Genomic DNA, 21103 nt, shown 5'->3' on the forward strand with positions numbered 1-21103 from the left:
CATAAAAATTAGATTTTTATGTGATAGTAAATACTTTTACTGTTGCTTGGCATAGAGCCGAACTGTTCTGTTGCCAGGATATCAGACATTTTTGAGGATTTGATCATCAATAAATCTCATTTTAACAAACTACTTCACGCCTGTAAAATAAAATACAGATCAATGTAACTCTATTGGTATTTGCTCCCAGTATACAAAGTGCTACAACAGTTGTGCTGTGATTGTAGATAATGAGGTGATTTCACTTTCTTCTGGTAAAATGCTGTATATCAGTCTGTCCCAGGGGTAACAGGTAGCAGTATGTCACAATTCTCACCAGTCTACACTGTCAAGCTTCTACAATATGGATATATTTCACACTACGACAGTGTGACCATCGACTACAGTGATAAATTTATATGCTAATACCGCATTCTGTACCATTAGGATTTGGTAGAACTTACAGAATTCTGGACACTTACAATTTTATATTGTGGGACATATTTTTTAAGCAATAAAATTGAAAATGACTAATGAAAATAAATTGTAGATTGATCACTAAGACTAAGCTTGCTATTCACAGCAGTTCGTAGACTAGATCTATTAATACACACACAATAGTTTTGTGATAGGGGATCAACTTTTTAAAAATTTAGCTTTTGTCAGGGGATTAATATTTAAATAGGGATTTTTTTTGGTATTCTGGGAAGAAAATTAGTAAAATGGCTGGAAATTTTGAAGAGTACATTTCAAATTCGACACATTTGGTTCAAATATGAAATAATCTTAATTAGGAATTGGGTCCAACACCAAAAAAGTCCTAAACAAAATCATGCATGCAGACACTTGATATGGGAAATCATTAAGAAACTTACCATTAAAATATCATTTTCTCAACAGGCTTGTCCCAATTAAATGATTGAATATGGACATCACATGGTGGGGAGATAGGGGATTATGGCTTTCCCAGTGGGACAGTGATAGCAGATCCTGGAAGTCATTTTGGTTCCAACATCACGATCTATGTTGAGTCTTTCTGGACAAAGGTATATCTTTATCACCAGGGTGGAGCTACCAAGTCTTCTGAAAATTAAATAAATCTGACTTGTAGAGTTAAATATGAAGCACTAGGATCTGGGAAAGTCATATTTAGTTCCAACAAAAAAATTAGTCTTCCTGGACATGACTAAAGCTGCAAAGTCTTCTGAAAATTAAATAATTTTGAGCAACAGAGTTAAATATGCTAAGGGGGACATATGGCTTTGCCAGTCCGACAGAGATAGTACACCTAGAAATGTCAAGGAGCTTCATGGCCAACATCCAGACTTTTTAGGCGTTTTCTTATTCATTTAACAGGATATATGTCCATTATTGCAGCCTTGCAGCCGTTCAGCAGACAAGATTCATGACCGAAACTTCTGCTAATTTAATAATGTACCAGAATATGAACCAATAATTCCATGAAGAATAGAACACCTATTAAGGAGTTGAAACTGGAAAACTGAAAATCCATTTTTAAAATTCTTCACCTATTCGGAGATTGTTGGTTATCAGAGCTGATATTGTGGTGGGAAAACTGCATATTTTAAACTGTTCTCTCTTACTATATTTAGCAGCAGCAATATCGCTGATCTAGAATTTCCCGCGACATTGTCCTGTCCATATATGATAGCAGCTCTATTTGTTATATATTAGTACCGTTTCCAATTAATTATTAAATCAATCAAGGCTGTAAGATGTTTGGTTATTCACTATTTAACAAAAAGATTATTTAAAGAGTTAATGTTAAGATATGTGTCAACGCTGTAATTTCTTACACAACAGTTCATGTCATTATGAGAGCTTTTAACTGGTTTGTGTGGGGAATTTTTGACTGGTACAAAAATAGGTGAACTGGGAAGAATATTTTCAGGAGTGAAAAATTAATTTTAACATGAATATTAAATGGGAATGGGGTCCATTTATCAAAACCCAAATACTCAAAAATGAAAAAGCCCACCATTACCAGTACTATCTTGAAAACTTTATATAAACCTTGAACCGCAGCGAAACAGAGGTTATGTATCAACACAAGATATTGACTTTTATCTGAAGGTTTGACACTGATTTAATCAATGATCCCAAGAAATAAAAAGTAATTCTATTTTCAATCACTCACAAAAAATCTATTAAAAACAGATATAGAAAACATTACACATTTATATGTTCCATTTCATGAGTCTGAGAGGTGTTACTTGTATATAATCAGGTGTAAAAATCATCGACATTAAGCCACCAACAACTTATCTGACAATCAACAAGTCTTGGCATGCTTGAGAATTTTAAATCACCTCTGAAATTTCTCCTGTGTTTTAAAATTGACACAAAGTAACTATGTTTTATCTGCACCATTCACAATCAATCGGTTTTGACCAGTAAATTTTGTTACTAGAATCTAGAGGTCAAGATAGATTATTATCGCAAATTAAAAGATTTAATGGACAAAGTTTTGTATTTAAATTGACCAATAATCTTTGAGTTAACATTTCTTCTGCAGTGCAAGCTTAAAGGGGTAAAAATTTGACACCCAGGACAACCAGTGAGCGAGAGAAATAGTTTGTTTTTATGACCTTATCAACAAATTTTTCTGCAACGCAAGCTTAGGGTGTACTGGAGCTTTCAGAATTAATTCAAAGTACATTTGTGCAGAACAGCAATTTGTCTTTATCTACGGTGAAAGGCTACCCAGTGACCGAATGATCCAATCTCCAGTTCTCATTCAATACAAATAAATAATTCATTTATTATCAATTTGTTGTGTAACATGATTTAAATGTTGTATTTTTTCTTCTTTGAAGTTGTGAAATTGAAAGTAAACTCTACCACAACAATAAAAGAAATGTCAAATTTTCCACCACCAAACCCTCCCGCTCTCCATAGCTGTTTTTTTTTTATGTAAACTAACGTCAACATGTGCAATCAGTGTAAAGTCTCATACTGGTCCTTTAAAAATGTTTTGAAATGAGTAAACAACTGAACTCCCCCCCCCCTCCCTCCATCTCACCCAAGTATTTTGACAGCTAAACTTTATGACATACAAATCAATTCTAATTCAGTAACAAGTGCAACGATACAACTATGACAAAATTTCTTTTGACTTAAATTCTTTGTCATACAGGAACACAAATAGGATATTAATTAACCTTTTAAACAATAGGGAATATATTATTATGAAAATAAACTACTCCTTCTGTAAATATCAGTTTTAAGAAATTTAAACAGACTTTCAGACTTTCTTGTTTTTCATATTTGTGTTTATTGCAAACATCCAATAGGAAAAAAAAAAATTACAGCTGTGAATAGCAGGAAAATTCCACTCCTGTTTCACTCTTATTTTTCACTCTGAGTTGTCTCCCTTAGACAAATTTTACAATTTTGGTAAAGCACCATAAGATGCTTCCATTCATGAAGAGTTGTTTGATTCTACAATATCTTGAGAAGATGATGTTCGAAATCTGAGTCAATTTGACTCCTTTTGGCCCCACCCATCAGGCCCCTTGGAAGTGGGTATGGTATAATTCACAATTTTGGTTCATATAAGGCCATAGAAGGTTCCTGCAAAATTTCACTGAAATTGGATCAGGGGATTTTGAGAAGTTAAAAGTGTTAAATTGTTTACATCGCATGACGCCAGATGAACGTATTAGAATCGGTCACCATGAGAATGTTAAAGTGTCAAAAAACATCAAAAAATCTTGAAATTATCTGGTAAGATCGCAATTAAATCCCAGGAATACAATGTAATTGATTGATTTGTCAGCAACTTTATTCAGAAGATCTAAAAAAAAATTTTTTTTTAATATATTATGTCATGCCAAATTATACAATAGAGGGACGTATTAATCGCCTATCTTATATAACCAGTCATGTGCACTGTATCTGTGCATTCATGTCAAGTCATTGTAGCTATTTAATTAATCAAAGCTGTCAGAGTTTAAACCTTCACATCAAATCCATATTTTGTTGATATTTTGAATTTTCAATGATATTTTTCTCATATCAGTACCTGTAATGAAGGTAGGATGTCGTTGTCATATTAGAATTTTCATAATTTTATTGGATGTCAACAACTTAATATTTCTTGAGTGATTACCGATTTATGAATACCTACGATGAAAAAAAATGTAAATACCACACATTTACCAATCATTTTAAGCCTTAAGAAATCACTCAATTGATGGTTTACAACTCTCAAAAGATGAAATATCATATTACGTTAGACTATTTCACTTCATTACAGGATTATCTCAAATTCATCGGAGTTCAATTCTTTTTCTTCAGACATCATATATTTCTTCAAAGCAGTGACAAAAACTGTCAAAGGGTTTTACAGATTAAGAAATTTTTTAATAGTCAGGTGCAATGTATGTTTATCAAAATTGCCATAATGGCTAACATTTTTCTTTCCTCTAGATATGAACACAAGACATTTATCTAAGCTAACAAGACAAACACATCCACCTTTATTAGGTAATAACCCCCTGGCTGATGGTAAGACCACTAATAATGCTAATATTACACTTCTATTCAGTGAAATTGTATGACACAGTAGTTTCTGTGGAAGTTTTTTTCAGGCAAACCCAGATCACTATTTTCAATTTTAGTTTTTTTTTCACTTCTATTCCTGGCAGATGAAGCAGCAAAATTTGAAAAAGCAAGAATGTGAGACTTAAAATATCCAAGCGTCTAAAATTACTGACTAGCAACACCATTTCATTGTCCTGTAATAGTAATAATCCCAACCCTTAGCCAAGAAAGGAGAAATGTGTTCTGTACCTTATTCCAGGATCAAGTAATTTGGAGTGAAAAAAAATCCACAGCAATCCCTAAAATCCTATCACAGACAATTTCTACCTGAGCTTTTTGCACTACCTCAGTACTAGGGCTTCTATTTTAAAAAGGAATACCAGAAAATCTGAAATTGAGAAAAATATCAATATACAAAGATATTAAGATATTTAATCATACTTAAAAGGTCTCTCATGTGTAGCTCATATTTATACTAAATACAGAAACTAAGGCCTGATTGAAAACCAAATGCACGCAGGAACAACACAAACATTTTGACAATTTTTTTTTGTTGATTTCCCCTAATTAGTCTTTGATATGAAAACAAAAGTTATGCTATTGCCAATGTGAAAGGGGCCCCAAAATCTACAGAAATCAGATGTGTCTATTAAACACTATGCCCTTGGTTGCAACAAAATTCTGAAGTAGGACATTAAAAAAGTATTATACAAGGCATGTGCTAATTGCAAGCACTCTTTGTGAAACATTTATATCTTCATTGTGGTACTAATTTCTATTTACTTTCAAATGTACTTAAAAAGGTGTCAGTTAATGTCACATGATAAAACATTTTGGTACCATCAGAAAGGTATTATCATAAGGAACACACATGCCACATGAAAACCCCTACATCCTATGGTTCAATAGCAATGAGCAGGTTTAAAGCCGACAGCAAAAAAAAAATTAACCCAACCTCCCCCTCCCCGGGATAAACGAGATTATGATTTACGGAATTTTTAATGTTTCAAGTTAGGCAGAGACCAATGAAATGCTTTGAATTAAAGAAAAGTCTGAGTTACACAAGTTCAAGATAACAAGGTCCAATTGAATATATATATATTTGTATTTGTTTAATTTATAAATTTGTCACCAATTCCTAATCGTTCACCTTTAAATCCTTTTTGTATTTATTGATTATGGTCTTAATTATTGGTGTTTTACTAAAGATTCTTTGGAAATATAATTTTGAATAAAGACCTTTAAAATTTGACCAGATAATGGAGAGGTGGATTGAGAAGAAATAATGTTCCTATTTTCTACATTTATCAGATTACCATAAAAAACAGAACTTTAAAAATGAGATAAGCTTCATAAATTTACTCGAGTAGACCTGGTAGTCAGAAATAGTTTAAATGTTTCATTTTAATAAAACCCAATTTAAATCAGATAGGGACAAAGACAAATCTGTTACATTATAATACATTAATGTTCAATGTCCAGCTTATCTGCATGCTGTCTGGTGTTAAAACAGAGCCAATAACAGGAGGCTACCCAGGGAAAATTTCATTGCAGTTAACCAGGTACCACACTCACTTTAGGGAAATTGTTCTTGCAATTTACATCTGGCAAGTATGGGCCAAACTCTATCCCAAGGTTTAACCTGCTCACTAAAAATCGATCTCACCAGCACGTACAAAACCGTACCCAAAGGAAATAGAATCCTCATAATCTAGTTTGTTCTAAAATTCTGTCCCACAAAAACTGTCCTTGCAATTCATCACGACAATGTGTTAAAAAGTGAACCCTGGTGTAACTTTTATATTTATAAAGTAATCATATCTTAATACGGAGTGATGTTATCATGTATAACAGAGCCTGGATCACTTAGCCTTGTACCTAGATGCAAGGCAAAACAATATAAGAACAACCCCTTTCCCCCTTCTACTACCCATCCCCTTTTCAAAAATGGGGAACATGTCTTGAATTCACAAATATGACAGCTTGGTTCCCTCATTCAGGAGTAATGGGGAACACTAGGTACTGATTCTTAGATATGAATAAGGAATGATCAACACTAAAATTTTAACGTGGATATGTAGGGCTTTTTTGCAAGGCCAATAATGGGCCCCGATTCACGACTGAAATCATTTCATACTGAAGCCAAATTCTGAAATTTTGTTTTTTTTTACTAAAAATATCTTTCCCCATTCATCAATTTTATTCTGAAAATGCCCCATCCTGAACCAATGAGAAAAAGTTCTGAATAGAATGTTACATCTATATTGTATTATTTGTTATTTTGTAAATCCCCTTTTGACCCTCAACTGACATACAACTTTAATCAAGTAATCTTAACTTCTATTAAACACAAGAATTTGTCTGTTTATGAAAGACAGCATTCATCTTGAAAAGATTAATTTGATCAAAGGGTAAGGGGTCGTAACAGTTTAGCTAATTATCTCACAGTTAAATCTGAGAAATAAAATAAATCTATCACCATGAAATATGCCAGTAAATGTAATCCAATACAGAGACCTATGAATTATTCACTGCTGTCGTGTTGATTTTGTAATCTGTACACTTATCAGCTTTATCAATACAACAATGCTTCTACATACCGTATTTTATAATATCTTCTGCAATAGCCCATAACATTGCTGGTTGGTTCCAATACAAATGCCCCAATTCATTAATTCAGATTCTTTTCCCTACCCAAATTTTTGCACAACCTCTTAAATTTGGTTCAAATTTTTGAAGGGAAATGTATTTGCTTTTGGAAAAATACCTTTTTTTTTTTTGTTTTTTTCTTTTTCTTATGGATAATATCTTATTTCACCTGTGACTATTTTGACAAAAATGGAAAATATTCTCAGGTTTAATTATGATGTATAGCCACCTGCCACTGAGACCATACCAAGTAATTACCAGCCCATGTTATTATAAGCTTACCTGGATCTATTTCTATTAAGTAACACTAAGAATCTCAAAATTTTGTTGGATGTGATATGTTACTTTCCCATACTTAACAATACATAATATGGAATTAATTAGTACTTCCAACATCGATAATATCATACATAAGTTTACACATAATTAGTAGGTGCACAAGTTGGACACCTGGCGGAAGGGAGACAACTTACATGTTTGTTTTAAAATTTGTGGTCCTTTCCAAATTATTTGAAATCAGCTTCACATGCAATTTCTTCATGCATCAATCAACTTATTTTTATTTTCAAAAGATCAGCAAACATTTCTTGACTACTAAAGATTTATTAATTATGTTTAAATACAGTTATTTAAATCCTAATTATTTCGGGAAAAATGTGTTTCAACAGAAGAAAGCAAATATCCAATTAAAATCAAGAGATATTATGGATTATTAGAATTCAAAGAGTTAACATTAGCGAGAAATTCGTTTTATTTTACTCATTTACAAAAATTTCTAAATTTTAACCCCAATAGTGGCAATACCAAAATAACGACGCACGTGTTTCCAAGATTGAAATGTGTAAAATAATGTCCCGTTAACAGCTGCAAACTTTTCTCTAAAGGCAAGTAAGAACGTTAAAAGTAATTTCCTTCTAACTTGTCTGTTCCTGCAAAGTCGACGCGATTCAACAGGCGGTTTGCCAATACACAGGTCACAGGTGCCATTTGCTCATGTGTCCGTGTGTATTCAACCGTATGTCATTGTATGTACTTGGAAAACACCGTTTTTACGGCTTTAAAAAGAAACAAGACAATTTGCCTATGAACGAAATAAGCAATTCAACACTTAATTACTGTTTCTTACCCACGTAAAATGCTTGTCATGTGGATAGTAACCTTGATGACATCCAAATTCCCAAATTTTCGTGCCAGAACAAGGAGGTAAGCTCGCACCTTTGTCACTTACGACTAAGAATGGCATATATTTAGCGCGAACACCAGTCAGTTGTATAGCCAAAGCATCTAAATAAAAGAGTTTGGAAATTTTTACACAAGTTTTCAATCATTATTTAGTACACAAACCTGTTTTTATAACTTTTTGTTGACTTTCCCGCGAAGTTTCTGCTGAGATAATGGCGGCCTTGACATGTGCATACAGGTCCCACAATGCTATGCGAATGTTGTTACCTGGGCCAAAATTTGGCGCCAAATTCAAAACCACGAAAATGAGGCACATAACGTTCCAGTCTTCCAAACCGACAGTTTTTGATTAAGGTGGACCTACTATTACGTATTATCTCCATTAAAATAATCGACGTTAATAGAAATATTACACCAGAACTCGATTGAAATCGAATTTGTGAACAAAGCTGATTGTCCAGCTGAATATGTTTTGGAAAGACAAAGGACATGTAATAGAATATGCATGTTATTTCTCAACATGCCGGCCGTCACAAATTTCTGGCTGAAACAAATTTACCACAAAAGTTTAAAGTTATGAACAACAGATGACTGGTGACATACAACAGACAAGGACGATTACAGCATGTTAGCTATAGGTTACCTTGACCATTGGGGTATGATTATCTAATAGACTTCAATTTTTCAACCATGTCATCAAGTTTCAGCTCAATATCACTGGCAGAGCTGTAAAAGTCTTATAATGTGATTTCAAAGATGGCAGTATGTTAGATTCTGAACATCCCTGATGCAATAGTTTCAGCCAAATTTCAAGCAATACTCTGCGGAAATTTCAAAAGTGAAAAGACGACGGACGAAACACGATGGCTAAAGCTAGTCATCCCGATCCTGACCTAAAATAAAGTTTATTGGGGATTTTTTTCCTCAATCAGACCTGCATTGGCATATATGTACTTAGACTATCAAGGGGAGGGATGAATGAGGAGAGGGGCACCTGTCTGACCATGTGGTCTTTATAGGTAAGCTGTTGTCATATACTGCACATTAAACGTTCTATAAGTGATCTGGGAATATAGTACTGATTCATTTAGTAAGGTGCTCATCATAAAATAGTCTATGATATATGTTATTGTTTGAGCTTGGCCTGTCTAGACATTTAAAACATTTAGTATGTGACTGAATTCAGGAAGGAAATGTATTATGAGATTTAAGTTTGGTAGAATAAGTATGAGACTTAAGTTTGGTACAATAAGTATGAGACTTAAGTTTGGTATCATAAGTATGAGACTTAAGTTTGGTATAAGTATGAGACTTATGTTTGGTATAGTAAGTATGAGACTTAAGTTTGGTGTAATAAGTATGAGACTTAAGTTTGGTGTAATAAGTATGAGACTTAAGTTTGGTATAATAAGTATGAGACTTATGTTTGGTATAGTAAGTATGAGACTCAAGTTTGGTGTAATAAGTATGAGACTTCAGTTTGGTGTAATAAGTATGAGACTTAAGTTTGGTGTAATAAGTATGAGACTTAAGTTTGGTACAATAAGTATGAGACTTAAGTTTGGTATAATAAGTATGAGACTTCAGTTTGGTTTAATAAGTATGAGACTTAAGTTTGGTATAATAAGTATGAGACTTAAGTTTGGTATAATAAGTATGAGACTTAAGTTTGGTATAATAAGTATGAGACTTAAGTTTGGTGTAATAAGTATGAGACTTAAGTTGGGTGTAATAAGTATGAGACTTAAGTTTGGTGTAATAAGTATGAGACTTAAGTTTGGTGTTATAAGTATGAGACTTAAGTTTAGTGTAATAAGTATGAGACTTAAGTTTGGTGTAATAAGTATGAGACTTAAGTTTGGTATAATAAGTATGAGACTTAAGTTTGGTGTTATAAGTATGAGACTTAAGTTTGGTATAATAAGTATGAGACTTAAGTTTGGTGTTATAAGTATGAGACTTAAGTTTGGTATAATAAGTATGAGACTTAAGTTTAGAGTAATAAGTATGAGACTTAAGTTTGGTGTAATAAGTATGAGACTTAAGTTTGGTATAATAAGTATGAGACTTAAGTTTGGTGTAATAAGTATGAGACTTAAGTTTGGTGTAATAAGTATGAGACTTAAGTTTGGTGTAATAAGTATGAGACTTAAGTTTAGTGTAATAAGTAGACTACTATGATGTACCAAGAGAGTGGGACAACAAGTACACTTACAAATCCATGAATTTTTTTTCCATTTTTTTTTTTTTTTTTTTGTTTTTAGTTCAATATAGAAATCTGATATACCTTCAGCACGCCTTCTGTGTTTTGTTAAATTTGGCATGAACAGGGTTGCATGATAATTGTGTCAAAAAGACATAAAGAAAACTATAAACATCAATTTCGTTTACAATTTCCTGTTGTCATCAAGAAGAATCAACCAAACTTTGGAGTCCTTAATTTGGTTAAGGTATTGGTGTATCACATAGGAACTTGTGTCTAAATCCAAGATTCTGATGTTAAAATATAGGGTTGTGGAGCTGAGACTTGTGTCAAGTCCCTGTGGTACATGCCTCGCAAGTATAAGACCGCAGAGTTACCAATTCCAAACTCAACTGCCTGTATGTTTATAGATATATGCAATATCCGTATGGGACCATCGGAGTTGGGAACTTGTACGATACATCATGTAGATATATTCTCTCCATCTTGTTTTTCTACTCCTGGAGAAAACGGCACAAATAGTCCTCTGTCAGAATTCTTTATCTTAAGCCGCAGACTAGAAGATTTCAAGAACTTGTCTGAGGTTACTTAATTGTTTCGAATGCATTTAACGGATAGCTGATATTTTGTAAAATAGGAACTATACAGTCGAGCCTGTGTTGAGTTCATACAGATGTTATAGATCTGCTGTCATCATCATTGCTTGATATGGAGTTATAAAATGTGTTAAACACTCTCGATAAGACAGCTGGTGGCTTCAAATCAATTTCTTCCGCCGTCCATCCTCAAAACCATTTTCGTTACCGCAATTTCTTGAGAACTAGAAGAATGACCATTTTCAAATTTCATGTATATGTTAAACTTTGTCCATAGTTGTGCATTGTCTCATTTAGGAACTAATCAGAAACACAAAGCAAAATGGCCAACATCTTGGATTTTGACAGTAATAAATTGTTATTGCTATTTCATGAAAACATTTGGCTGGATCATTCTCATATTTCATATACAGGTTCACCATGGTCCCTAGTTGTGCATAACATATTTTAACACTGATCAGACAAAAAAAGATGGCCGAGAGGCGGCCATCTTGGTTTTTGACGATCACACTTTGTAAGTTATCTCCAAAGAAGTATTGGATGGGTATATTTTTAGACTAAAAGTGTATCATTAACAGAATACAAAAACAAACAAATTCTACTTTATTAAGAATTTATTACATTTTTGTCAACACTTTTTTCCCAGCCTGGAAGAAATCAAACTTTAAATTATTTCTCCAGCATAAGGAAAAATTGCACGACAAGCAAATATTGCATTTGTTCTCATAAAATGATTACTACTGTAAAGAGCAGTGGGTATCACTGTGGGAATGAAGTTTAATGAAGCTCCATAACCCTGATTTGCCTCTGACCAAGGTGTCAACACTGAAAACAAGGAGGTGAATGAAAACATTTCAATTGTTCTCAGAAAATGATGACTTTTAAAGTCAAGGTGATGCTCAGAAACACAAATTTGACGTGTCTCATATATTGTAAACAACATCAATTGAAAACAATAATTTTTAAAATGTTACCTTTTTTTTGTATATTAGTTCAATGAAGAATTTTCCCATCACAGTAACTCCATACGTACCATATAAACAACACAATAACATTGCACTTAGTGTTGTCAAATTTTTCAGTGTAAACATTTTCAGTGTAAACATGTGAACAGATGTATATGTAAAAATGAATCAATCTCATTTTAGTTTCATTCATGCCTGAAATTCTCACCAAAGACATAAATATGTAGAAGTTGAGGGTACAGGTCAGACCAATGACAAAAAATCCAAAACTTAAAAATATTTGTCAACAATGTGCGACACATCAATTAGAAACAATAAATGACATTCTATTAACACCACACAAATGTTGAGGAGGAACTAAACACATTACCTACATATACTATAATTTCATCAAAACATATTGGTAAATTGTTAGTGTAAATTCTGAATTTACAAAATTGTAGGTTGTATTTTGTAATTTTACCTGTATATATACCCCAGATACATAAGTCATGATATATGGACTATAAGTTTGTAGGACGGACGTGAGGGTATAGATTTACCAGTTCAGAAGGAGTGATGGATAGAACTATATACATGTTTCAATGATGTATATAAATACATTCGTTTAGATAAAATAAAATTCATGATTGTAGTGGAGATAAAATCTACTAGGTACAAGCTGAGCCAGTCTATTTTTTCATTGATTTACGAATTTAATTACTCTTTATGATTAATTAAAAGGCACAGGATCCTCATTCCAAGCATATTTCTGTAATTAGTGATATGCCTGTGTCAGGTTAATGAACAAATATCACTGTCCTCTATAGGATTTGTAAACTGAGTGTTGTAGTGATTGTCAATAGATTTATCACAGCCATCACCAGTCAAATGCAAAATTCAAAATTGGAGGAAACAAAACAAAATCTGAAAATGACTATAACCTATGTTTGTGATAAAAGTGCTGTGTTTGACAAAAGGGAGTACAATATCTTCAGGCCACTTTTTCTATATTACACAAACTAAAAACTGGAACCAAACCAAATAAGGAAGTAATTCTTGGATGTCACAACATTCCTTGGTATAGCAATCAGGGGAGAGCACTCCAACCATAAAATCCTTGCCATAACTCCCAGAGGAGAGCTCCCTAATCTTTAAATATTTCACTACAATTAAATGAAGTCAAATGAATACAGTATACAAATGGTTTTCATTCTAGAATGATTAGGTTTTACCAGAGAACCTCAGTATGTAAAGACACTGATGAATCAGGCTCTCTCCATCCTCAAATGCTTAATTCAGTCGAATTTGTCCAGGATCTGCAGTGGAGTTTGTGTTACTGATGACGTCATAATCTATTGTAATCACACAACCTCTATTGTCACTGTTACTGTTTATCATGTAAGCCCTGATGATGGCCTAACTTAATGCTAAAACATATCGACAACCAGCTGTAGAAGATATATGATGGAATAAACCCTGATATATAACAAATAAGCAGGGTTGTCTTCACTCCTGGACCACTATTTTAATAACAGAATGTAGATAAGATTAATCTAGGGAGGCAGTTCATTTGAATATCTAAAACTTCTTCACAATAATTTAATATCAGTAACAGAGAAATACCTATGGTATGTGCTTTTTTTCTAGACAGTTTTGATACGTCTGATGTAAATAAACATGTTTTATGTCGAAAAAATATTCTTGAAATAATTTTTTATCATAATGTCATGTTACCTGTATATGTTAAAATACTTGTCATATTCAAAAGCAAGATTTAAAAAAAAATATGAACATATTAAAAAAAAAGTACTATTGTTGTAAACATGTTAATAATTGGCATTAACAAAACAGTTTACCATTTTCTTATTTACACTGAATGGAAGATTCCATCTTATGCAAAGGTGAAAAAAAGTAGAAAATGTCTTAAGTGAAAATTGCCCCAGCTCCTGTGTTCATATGCAAAATAACCTGATCAGGGAAAGGATGTTAGTATACTATACTGTAAATATAGATTAAATCTGTTCTCAAGTTCTCAAGTATTGACAATGATTCATAACAGGACAGAGGGACAAAAGTGATAGTATACGCCCCTAAATAAAAGGTCAAGGTCATTGTAAAACAAGTATAAAATGGCGTATTTACTGTTTTACAGGAATATCAAATAAACAAAAGATGGAGACACATCTTCAGAAATCTCCATCTATTACCTAGAGTATAAATTCTATCATTGACAATCTGACTAAAAGGCTAATCAGTTTTCCTAGCTAGGAATGTTACCCGTGACATGTCAAACATTTTCAAACTTCAACACAAATTCACCTTGACATACAGTTTACTGATAAAGTATCTCTTGATGGTATACCTGACCTCCCCAAAGACAGAGAATGGAATATCTAGGACATGGTTAGATTTTGGATCATTCCAATACAGAGGTATCTAAGGTACTTGAGATTGCTATTTGTGATAATACTGTCTATTTTACTCAGAATCAGTCCTTATTTAACTTTCACTCTACAGTAACTATGGCAACCAGTTGTTGTGTTGTCTATCTCATTCTGGATCAACCCAACCTGTCAGAAACAAAAGGTATCTCAACCACTAGTGACCATTTTCTGTCTCATATCACCATTCCAGCTAAGACATCAGCCATGGCGTCACAATAAAATCGAGTGATGTCATTTGGCATCGTCTTCCACGATCGAGCGTAACATTCAACAAGTTCCAGTAGTGTACATCTCCCTCGTGCTGTTAACCTGAAACAATTAACATTAGAATGCCAATAATATTTCTACAAGGAAGAAATGAAAGCTGTTGGAGACACAAGAGTAGGTAACAAGGGGCCCATAGGGCCTGTGTTACCTACCTTTAAAAATGTTTCTAGGGGAGGGGCTTACTATAGAATATCATAAGTAATAACTATAGTATACAGCACAAATTCCCCCCTTCTAAAAACACTATCTCTGTGGTTGGAAACCTATGTATTACACTGTTCTCAAGTTTCACCAGTTCAACTGCATGTTCACTAAATATTTGAGTAACAATGTATTGTCAACTTCAGAAAACCAGACTTTTTTTTTGGAATCAATGACAAATAATTCTGCTGATCTGATGATTTTGAGAAAGAGTGACATATGCTGGAAGAGATGATTATTACAATAATGGTTACTTTTGCAGCAATTATACTACATATATATGTATATCTGTTTTGTGAAAATGTCAACTAAAGTTATTCTACTGTCCTTACCCATCTTGTATAATCCTCATTCTTATTTTTTCCATGAGTGCATTCATTCGGCTTTGGTTGGTAGAATCCAACTCCTTTCCAATCACTTGTAACTGGAAAGAAATATCAATTTTAATGTCATGTATTCAAAGAAAGAATCATAATTACTTTTTCGTGGGCAAAATGCACAAACATCTCCAATTTTGGTCATAAATAACAGGAACAATTTTAAAGGATGTGAATGATGAGGACATGATCTCCACATCCTAAAAATGGGACATTACTTATGGTGGAAAAATCTTTTAACTTCCTCATCCCAGGAAACAGATATATACAACGACCTTACTTGTAGAGAAAAAGTCTCCAGCTCATCATCTTTACATTGCTGGTCATCAACACTCATCTCAAGGCAGTCATAAATCGGTGCGACCAGCGGCTCCAGACACTGACCTTGTTTTAGGCGCATATTACTAAATATTTGACACAAAAATGTGAAAAATCCCAAATATTTCTTCAAATTGTTCTTCCTTGTTATATCTTTATCTGTTAAAATAGAAAGTTAAATCAATTTAATCAAATCATTCTTTGTAATAATAAAATACATTTGAAAAATACTTATAAAGAATATCTATGATTTAAAACAAAGGAAAGAGTGGCAAAAACTAGATATCACAATTTCAGCAGCACATCAATTTCTGTATTCTAACCAAGTGAAGCATTTGTTCAAAGTGGTTACATTTGCAAATGATTATTGAGCAAGAAATAAAAGCATGTTGTGGCTTCTCATCATATATATTATTATCTATATTTGTAATTTTTCATAATTAGAATAAATTACATCATAATGATGGACTCATATAAGTACATGGGTACCTGTTAATACAACAAGTACTGGGTACCCGTACCCATTAATATAACATGTACCTGGGTACCCGTTAATATAACATGTACCTGGGTACCCGTGTATATAACATGTACCTGGGTACCCATTAATATAACATGTACCTAGGTACCCATTAATATAACATGTACCTTGGTACTCATTAATATAACATGTACCTGGGTACCCATTAATATAACATGTACCTGGGTACCCATTAATATAACATGTACCTGGGTACCCATTAATATAACATGTACCTGGGTACCCATTAATATAACATGTACCTTGGTACCCATTAATATAACATGTACCTTGGTACCCATTAATATAACATGTACCTTGGTACCCATTAATACTACACATATTTTTTTTAAACAGATTTCATTTTAACCTGTTATGCTTCCCTCATATTTTTTTTTATAAAATAAGGTTTTTAAAAGTGAATTTCACTGAATTTAACAGGTGTGACTTTGACCTTGTGAAAAGTTTGCCTGTTGGTTTTGATACATTTTTTTGGTCTGTATGTCTCTTCTTTTTACTTGTACTGTTGCCTACTTGGACAATGTTAGAAGTTTACAAACTTAAGTCACAGTTGTCACAATAACATCAGATAATAAATCTGCTGACCAGTAGGAGTAATGGAGTAATACTATACCTACCTTTGAAATCTTTCTGAACGAGAGCCAACATTGTTGTCCTGAACTTTGAACCCTGAACTTCCACATCCTGCATTCTGTCACAGATACAAGCACCACATTTAGCAAATTCCATGTCCTTCAGGCACTTCTGATAAATCATCTCCGCAATACGTTTAAGGTCGTCAGAACTCTTTACAGCTTTTTCTGTTTTCTGATGAATTTGAGTTAAATCATCTTCATCAATGTTTAGTGTAAGATTGTTGATCATCATGCTGAGCTCATCAAGTCCATTCTCGCTCTGACCAACAGAAATTTAAATTAGAACATAGACAATTGGTTTAACAGTATTTACAACACAACATCTTTAGGAGCAAACTTGTATTGACTCCTTTTATACACTATATCAGTGTTTACTTTGTGTTTTCAATAAAAGACAGTGGGAGGCATATTTTAAAAATTTTGCCTGGGTGCCATTGTAACAGCAGTCATGATCATGATCATTAGCTATAAGATTTCAATGCCTCTGCTAGGGATCAGACTATTCCATGATCTTGGACTTATTTGCTCTAAGCTTAATTGGTCTATCAAAAGAAACAAGGGTCGTCACAGACAGGTTATGCACCCCAATTGGGACAAAATTTAAGTAGGAAAAATATCAAAGGGCAATAACTCCTAAATTATGCAAAAAGGAGTGATGGTTCTTGCACACTACACTTCTCCTTGCTGTGATCTTTCTACCTATGAAATTTTATGTTGATAGCTCTTATAGTTTATGTGTTATGATCTGGACAAAATTATGACGGACGGACGGACAAAGCGATGACCTTTTTAATTTACCAAAATGGAGGAAATTGAGACTTACAATGGCTGTGTTTGGAGAGAATGGACCTGGCATTACCTTCTTTATTGACATATTAGTTTATTTCTCAAAAATCATGAGGTATTTTCTACAATAAGTATTTTTATTTTTTAACACTTGGAATGCACTAGCCGATTAAAAAAACAAACCTGTATGACCCTTCAGGCATGAATCCATAGTTTCTCTCCTCACTTAACTGTGGTTTTCCTGTGTTTTTTTGGTGATAGTCGCTAAAATGAAGTGATTTTAAGCACTGCCCACATGCAGCTATGCTCATTGTATTTGTGGAGAAATGATGTGATATTTATGCATATTTTGAGTCCATAATTACTTACAGCCAATAATAGAAAAATGAAATAATGCTGTCAATTTATTTCGCAAATTTTCAAGAAGATTAGTAAGTACAAGAACTATTCCGGATTTCCCGTTTTCGACTCCTTCTTTACTTACACCTAGAGCCATTAAGGGAAGTCAAAAATCAAATCATGAGTTGTGGTTATTTGAAATATCAATTTGAAATACTTGTCAGTTTTATACAGCCCAAATTTTCTAAATATAACCTAATTGAATGTCATAGATCACTCTATTGCTTCAATTTTCTTGATAAAAGGCCAAATTCAGGTTCATTTCTCTCCATTTCAGTGGTAAATCTTGGACAAAACATATGACATTGAATAGGCTTTTGGTGGCATTGCTTGAAACTTATTTTTTATGCTCCCTGAAAATAAACACTAATTCTTTCTACATACGACCAAAATAAATAACAAAGAATGCAGTCCACTCTCCTGTAAAAATGTTGATTTTTAGTTCATTTATCTCTATTTCTGTAGATCAGCTTTGGCAAAATTCAACTGTGAATCACGAAATTTTCTGAAAATTAATTTACGATAGATGAAAGTAAAATAATCCCTCAATATTTTACAAATGATCATAACTTACATCAAATAATGCTCTAATGGGTCCATTCCCATAAAAATGTTGACATCAGGTCCGTTTTCTATCATTTCGGTAATTCAAATACGACAGTTGTGAGTCGAATTTAAAAAAAAAAATCTAATAAAAATGTTTCTTAGTGGAATTAACCCACTATTTTTGACATGCAAACCAACATGTCATTAACGAACACGATTCTAGCCTCTAGGACCTTTCTCTTAGATATGATAGATACAAGTCTAATTTCCAATATTTTGATGTTTTATTATGTACTATACACCCAATTGTAAAACACCAAAAAAAGTTTCAGCTTTCTGTGGGATCCCATACCATTACACTGACAGATGCTATCAAATCACCAACATCCGTACTTACACCCGAAACACGCGTGTGACGTTTCGAACAGGTGCTTTCAGCAGAGAAGCTGCATAATGCGTGTGCATTCAAAAACAGAGCATCAATATTTACTGAAACCTTTGACTAAACCTTAAGGATATTCCTCGTGACGTCAATTACCGTTGATTCTTTTTGGTGCCCAGGAGCAGTCGGAGTTTGCTGAAGCAATCCTCGTCCCCTACCTCTGCCTCGACCGGTGGCAGCCATTTTCTTACTTCGGAAGGTCCGCTGCAGAACTATCGGAACTCCTCGCTTATTTTCTTAATGGCTAACAAAAGGATTGTGAGGAGTAAAAGTGTAGCGAAAATCCAACACAACACAGTACCCTATTTGGTTTGGTTTTGGGCCTTTTGGGGTTTTTAAACTTCAGGAAACCCTCCAATCTAATATTTCCATAGCTCGCATGTATTGATCAGAAATGATGTGTAAAAGAACTAGTGTCCCTGTTGTGTTTTAATAAATGCAATTTTACAGGTAACGTTTAAAAACTGAATAGAGCCAACAGGAATCGAACCTGGGTCTCCGTTGTGGCAGTCCACGGATCTAACAATTGAGCCAAAGAAGAATGCTACGACAGCTGAGTTACATACAGAACAGTTCATGTTTTATTGTTATCTGGTGACGTATCCAAAGATTACCTTTCCTCCTTGACAACAAGACGTAATACATAAATGTCACACTTCGATTCTATATAAAGTCACAGGCGCCACAAATTGGACCTGACGATTGGACAATTGGCCCTCCCTAGTCTGCCCCTTCCTTTTTTATTGAACTGGGGGAGGAGAGGAGGTAAGATCAATATTCGACACTTATATGTATCTTACATGGGTGCCATTTGCCCGGATATTGATCAGACACCCCAAACCCACAGACCAGGACAGATCCTAATACATTGTGACTGTATCAAATTATCAGGTCCCTGAAAATTGACCAAATCGTCCGACAGGTTGAATAGATATAGATCCATGTATACCTGAATTTTCAGTCAATTTGAAACTGACTTCTGCTGATGATTCCACGGGCTTTGGCCAGGATTTCATCGTACGAATTAATTCGCCCCGCAAATAAGTGACGGTATGTTTTCGATATCTCGCGTTGATTATGCTGTCTTTCCGTTATGCCGCTGCGGGATGACGGTCGTCGTTCTGTCGGGGCAGGGGCGTCCCTGGTCGGGGCGATAGAACAGAAAAATGAAATGGTAGAATATAGACGAAGGTCAAGCTTATATGTGGGATCATTACTGTGGCTGATTTGTGTCATTTTGTTGTTTCGTTTTGTCGCCCAAACAGAACCTTCGTCTTTTCGCCCAAGCTAATAATCGTCATTTCACAGCGACGTAACGAAATGACGACATAACCCAACGCGAGATAACGAAATTGTGAAGTCGCTTATAAGCGGGGGAATGATTTTAAATTTATCAACATTTCAAAAAAATAACCTTTTACAAGGTTAGAAAACCACTGTTTGATACTTTTAGACTGTCGGAAAGAGAGGCGTGGTGCGAGTCAGATAGTATGTAATGACAATATGAAACGTTAACGACGAGAATCAGATCAGAGCACTCAGTCGTACAGTTTATATATATATCAACAGTGAGAACGAGGACAATCAGTACACACAGCCGCACAGTATATATATCAACGGTGAGAACGAGGACAATCAGTACACACAGCCGTACAGTATATATATCTACAGTGAGAACGAGGACAATCAGTACACACAGCCGTACAGTCATATATCTACAGTGAGAACGAGGACAATCAGTACACACAGCCGTACAGTACATATATCAAAGGTGAGAACGAGGACAATCAGTACACACAGCCGTACAGTATATATATCAACGGTGAGAACGAGGACAATCAGTACACACAGCCGTACAGTATATATATCTACAGTGAGAACGAGGACAATCAGTACACACAGCCGTACAGTATATATATCAACAGTGAGAACGAGGACAATCAGTACACACAGCCGTACAGTATATATATCTACAGTGAGAACGAGGACAATCAGTACACACAGCCGTACAGTATATATATCAAC

At 34.0% G+C, this 21103-nt stretch overlaps 1 protein-coding gene across 1 annotated transcript; it reads right to left on the minus strand.

The window, feature by feature from the left end:
* Positions 1-11771: 11771 nt before the first annotated feature.
* Positions 11772-19261, minus strand: LOC132556262 (CBP80/20-dependent translation initiation factor-like). The gene is made up of 5 exons (XM_060220644.1): positions 19175-19261; positions 16888-17164; positions 15692-15888; positions 15367-15458; positions 11772-14875 (listed from the first exon to the last, which is right to left on the minus strand). Exons 1-5 carry the CDS (start codon positions 19259-19261, stop codon positions 14740-14742), a joined length of 789 nt encoding a protein of 262 aa, XP_060076627.1. The 3' UTR covers positions 11772-14739.
* Between the last annotated feature and the right edge of the window lie 1842 nt (positions 19262-21103).

This window comes from Ylistrum balloti, unplaced genomic scaffold (genome assembly GCF_031769215.1).
Source record: "Ylistrum balloti isolate Yb309-2 unplaced genomic scaffold, AGI_CSIRO_Ybal_v1 Utg370556, whole genome shotgun sequence".
In the NCBI taxonomy this organism is placed as follows: Eukaryota; Metazoa; Mollusca; class Bivalvia; order Pectinida; family Pectinidae; genus Ylistrum; species Ylistrum balloti.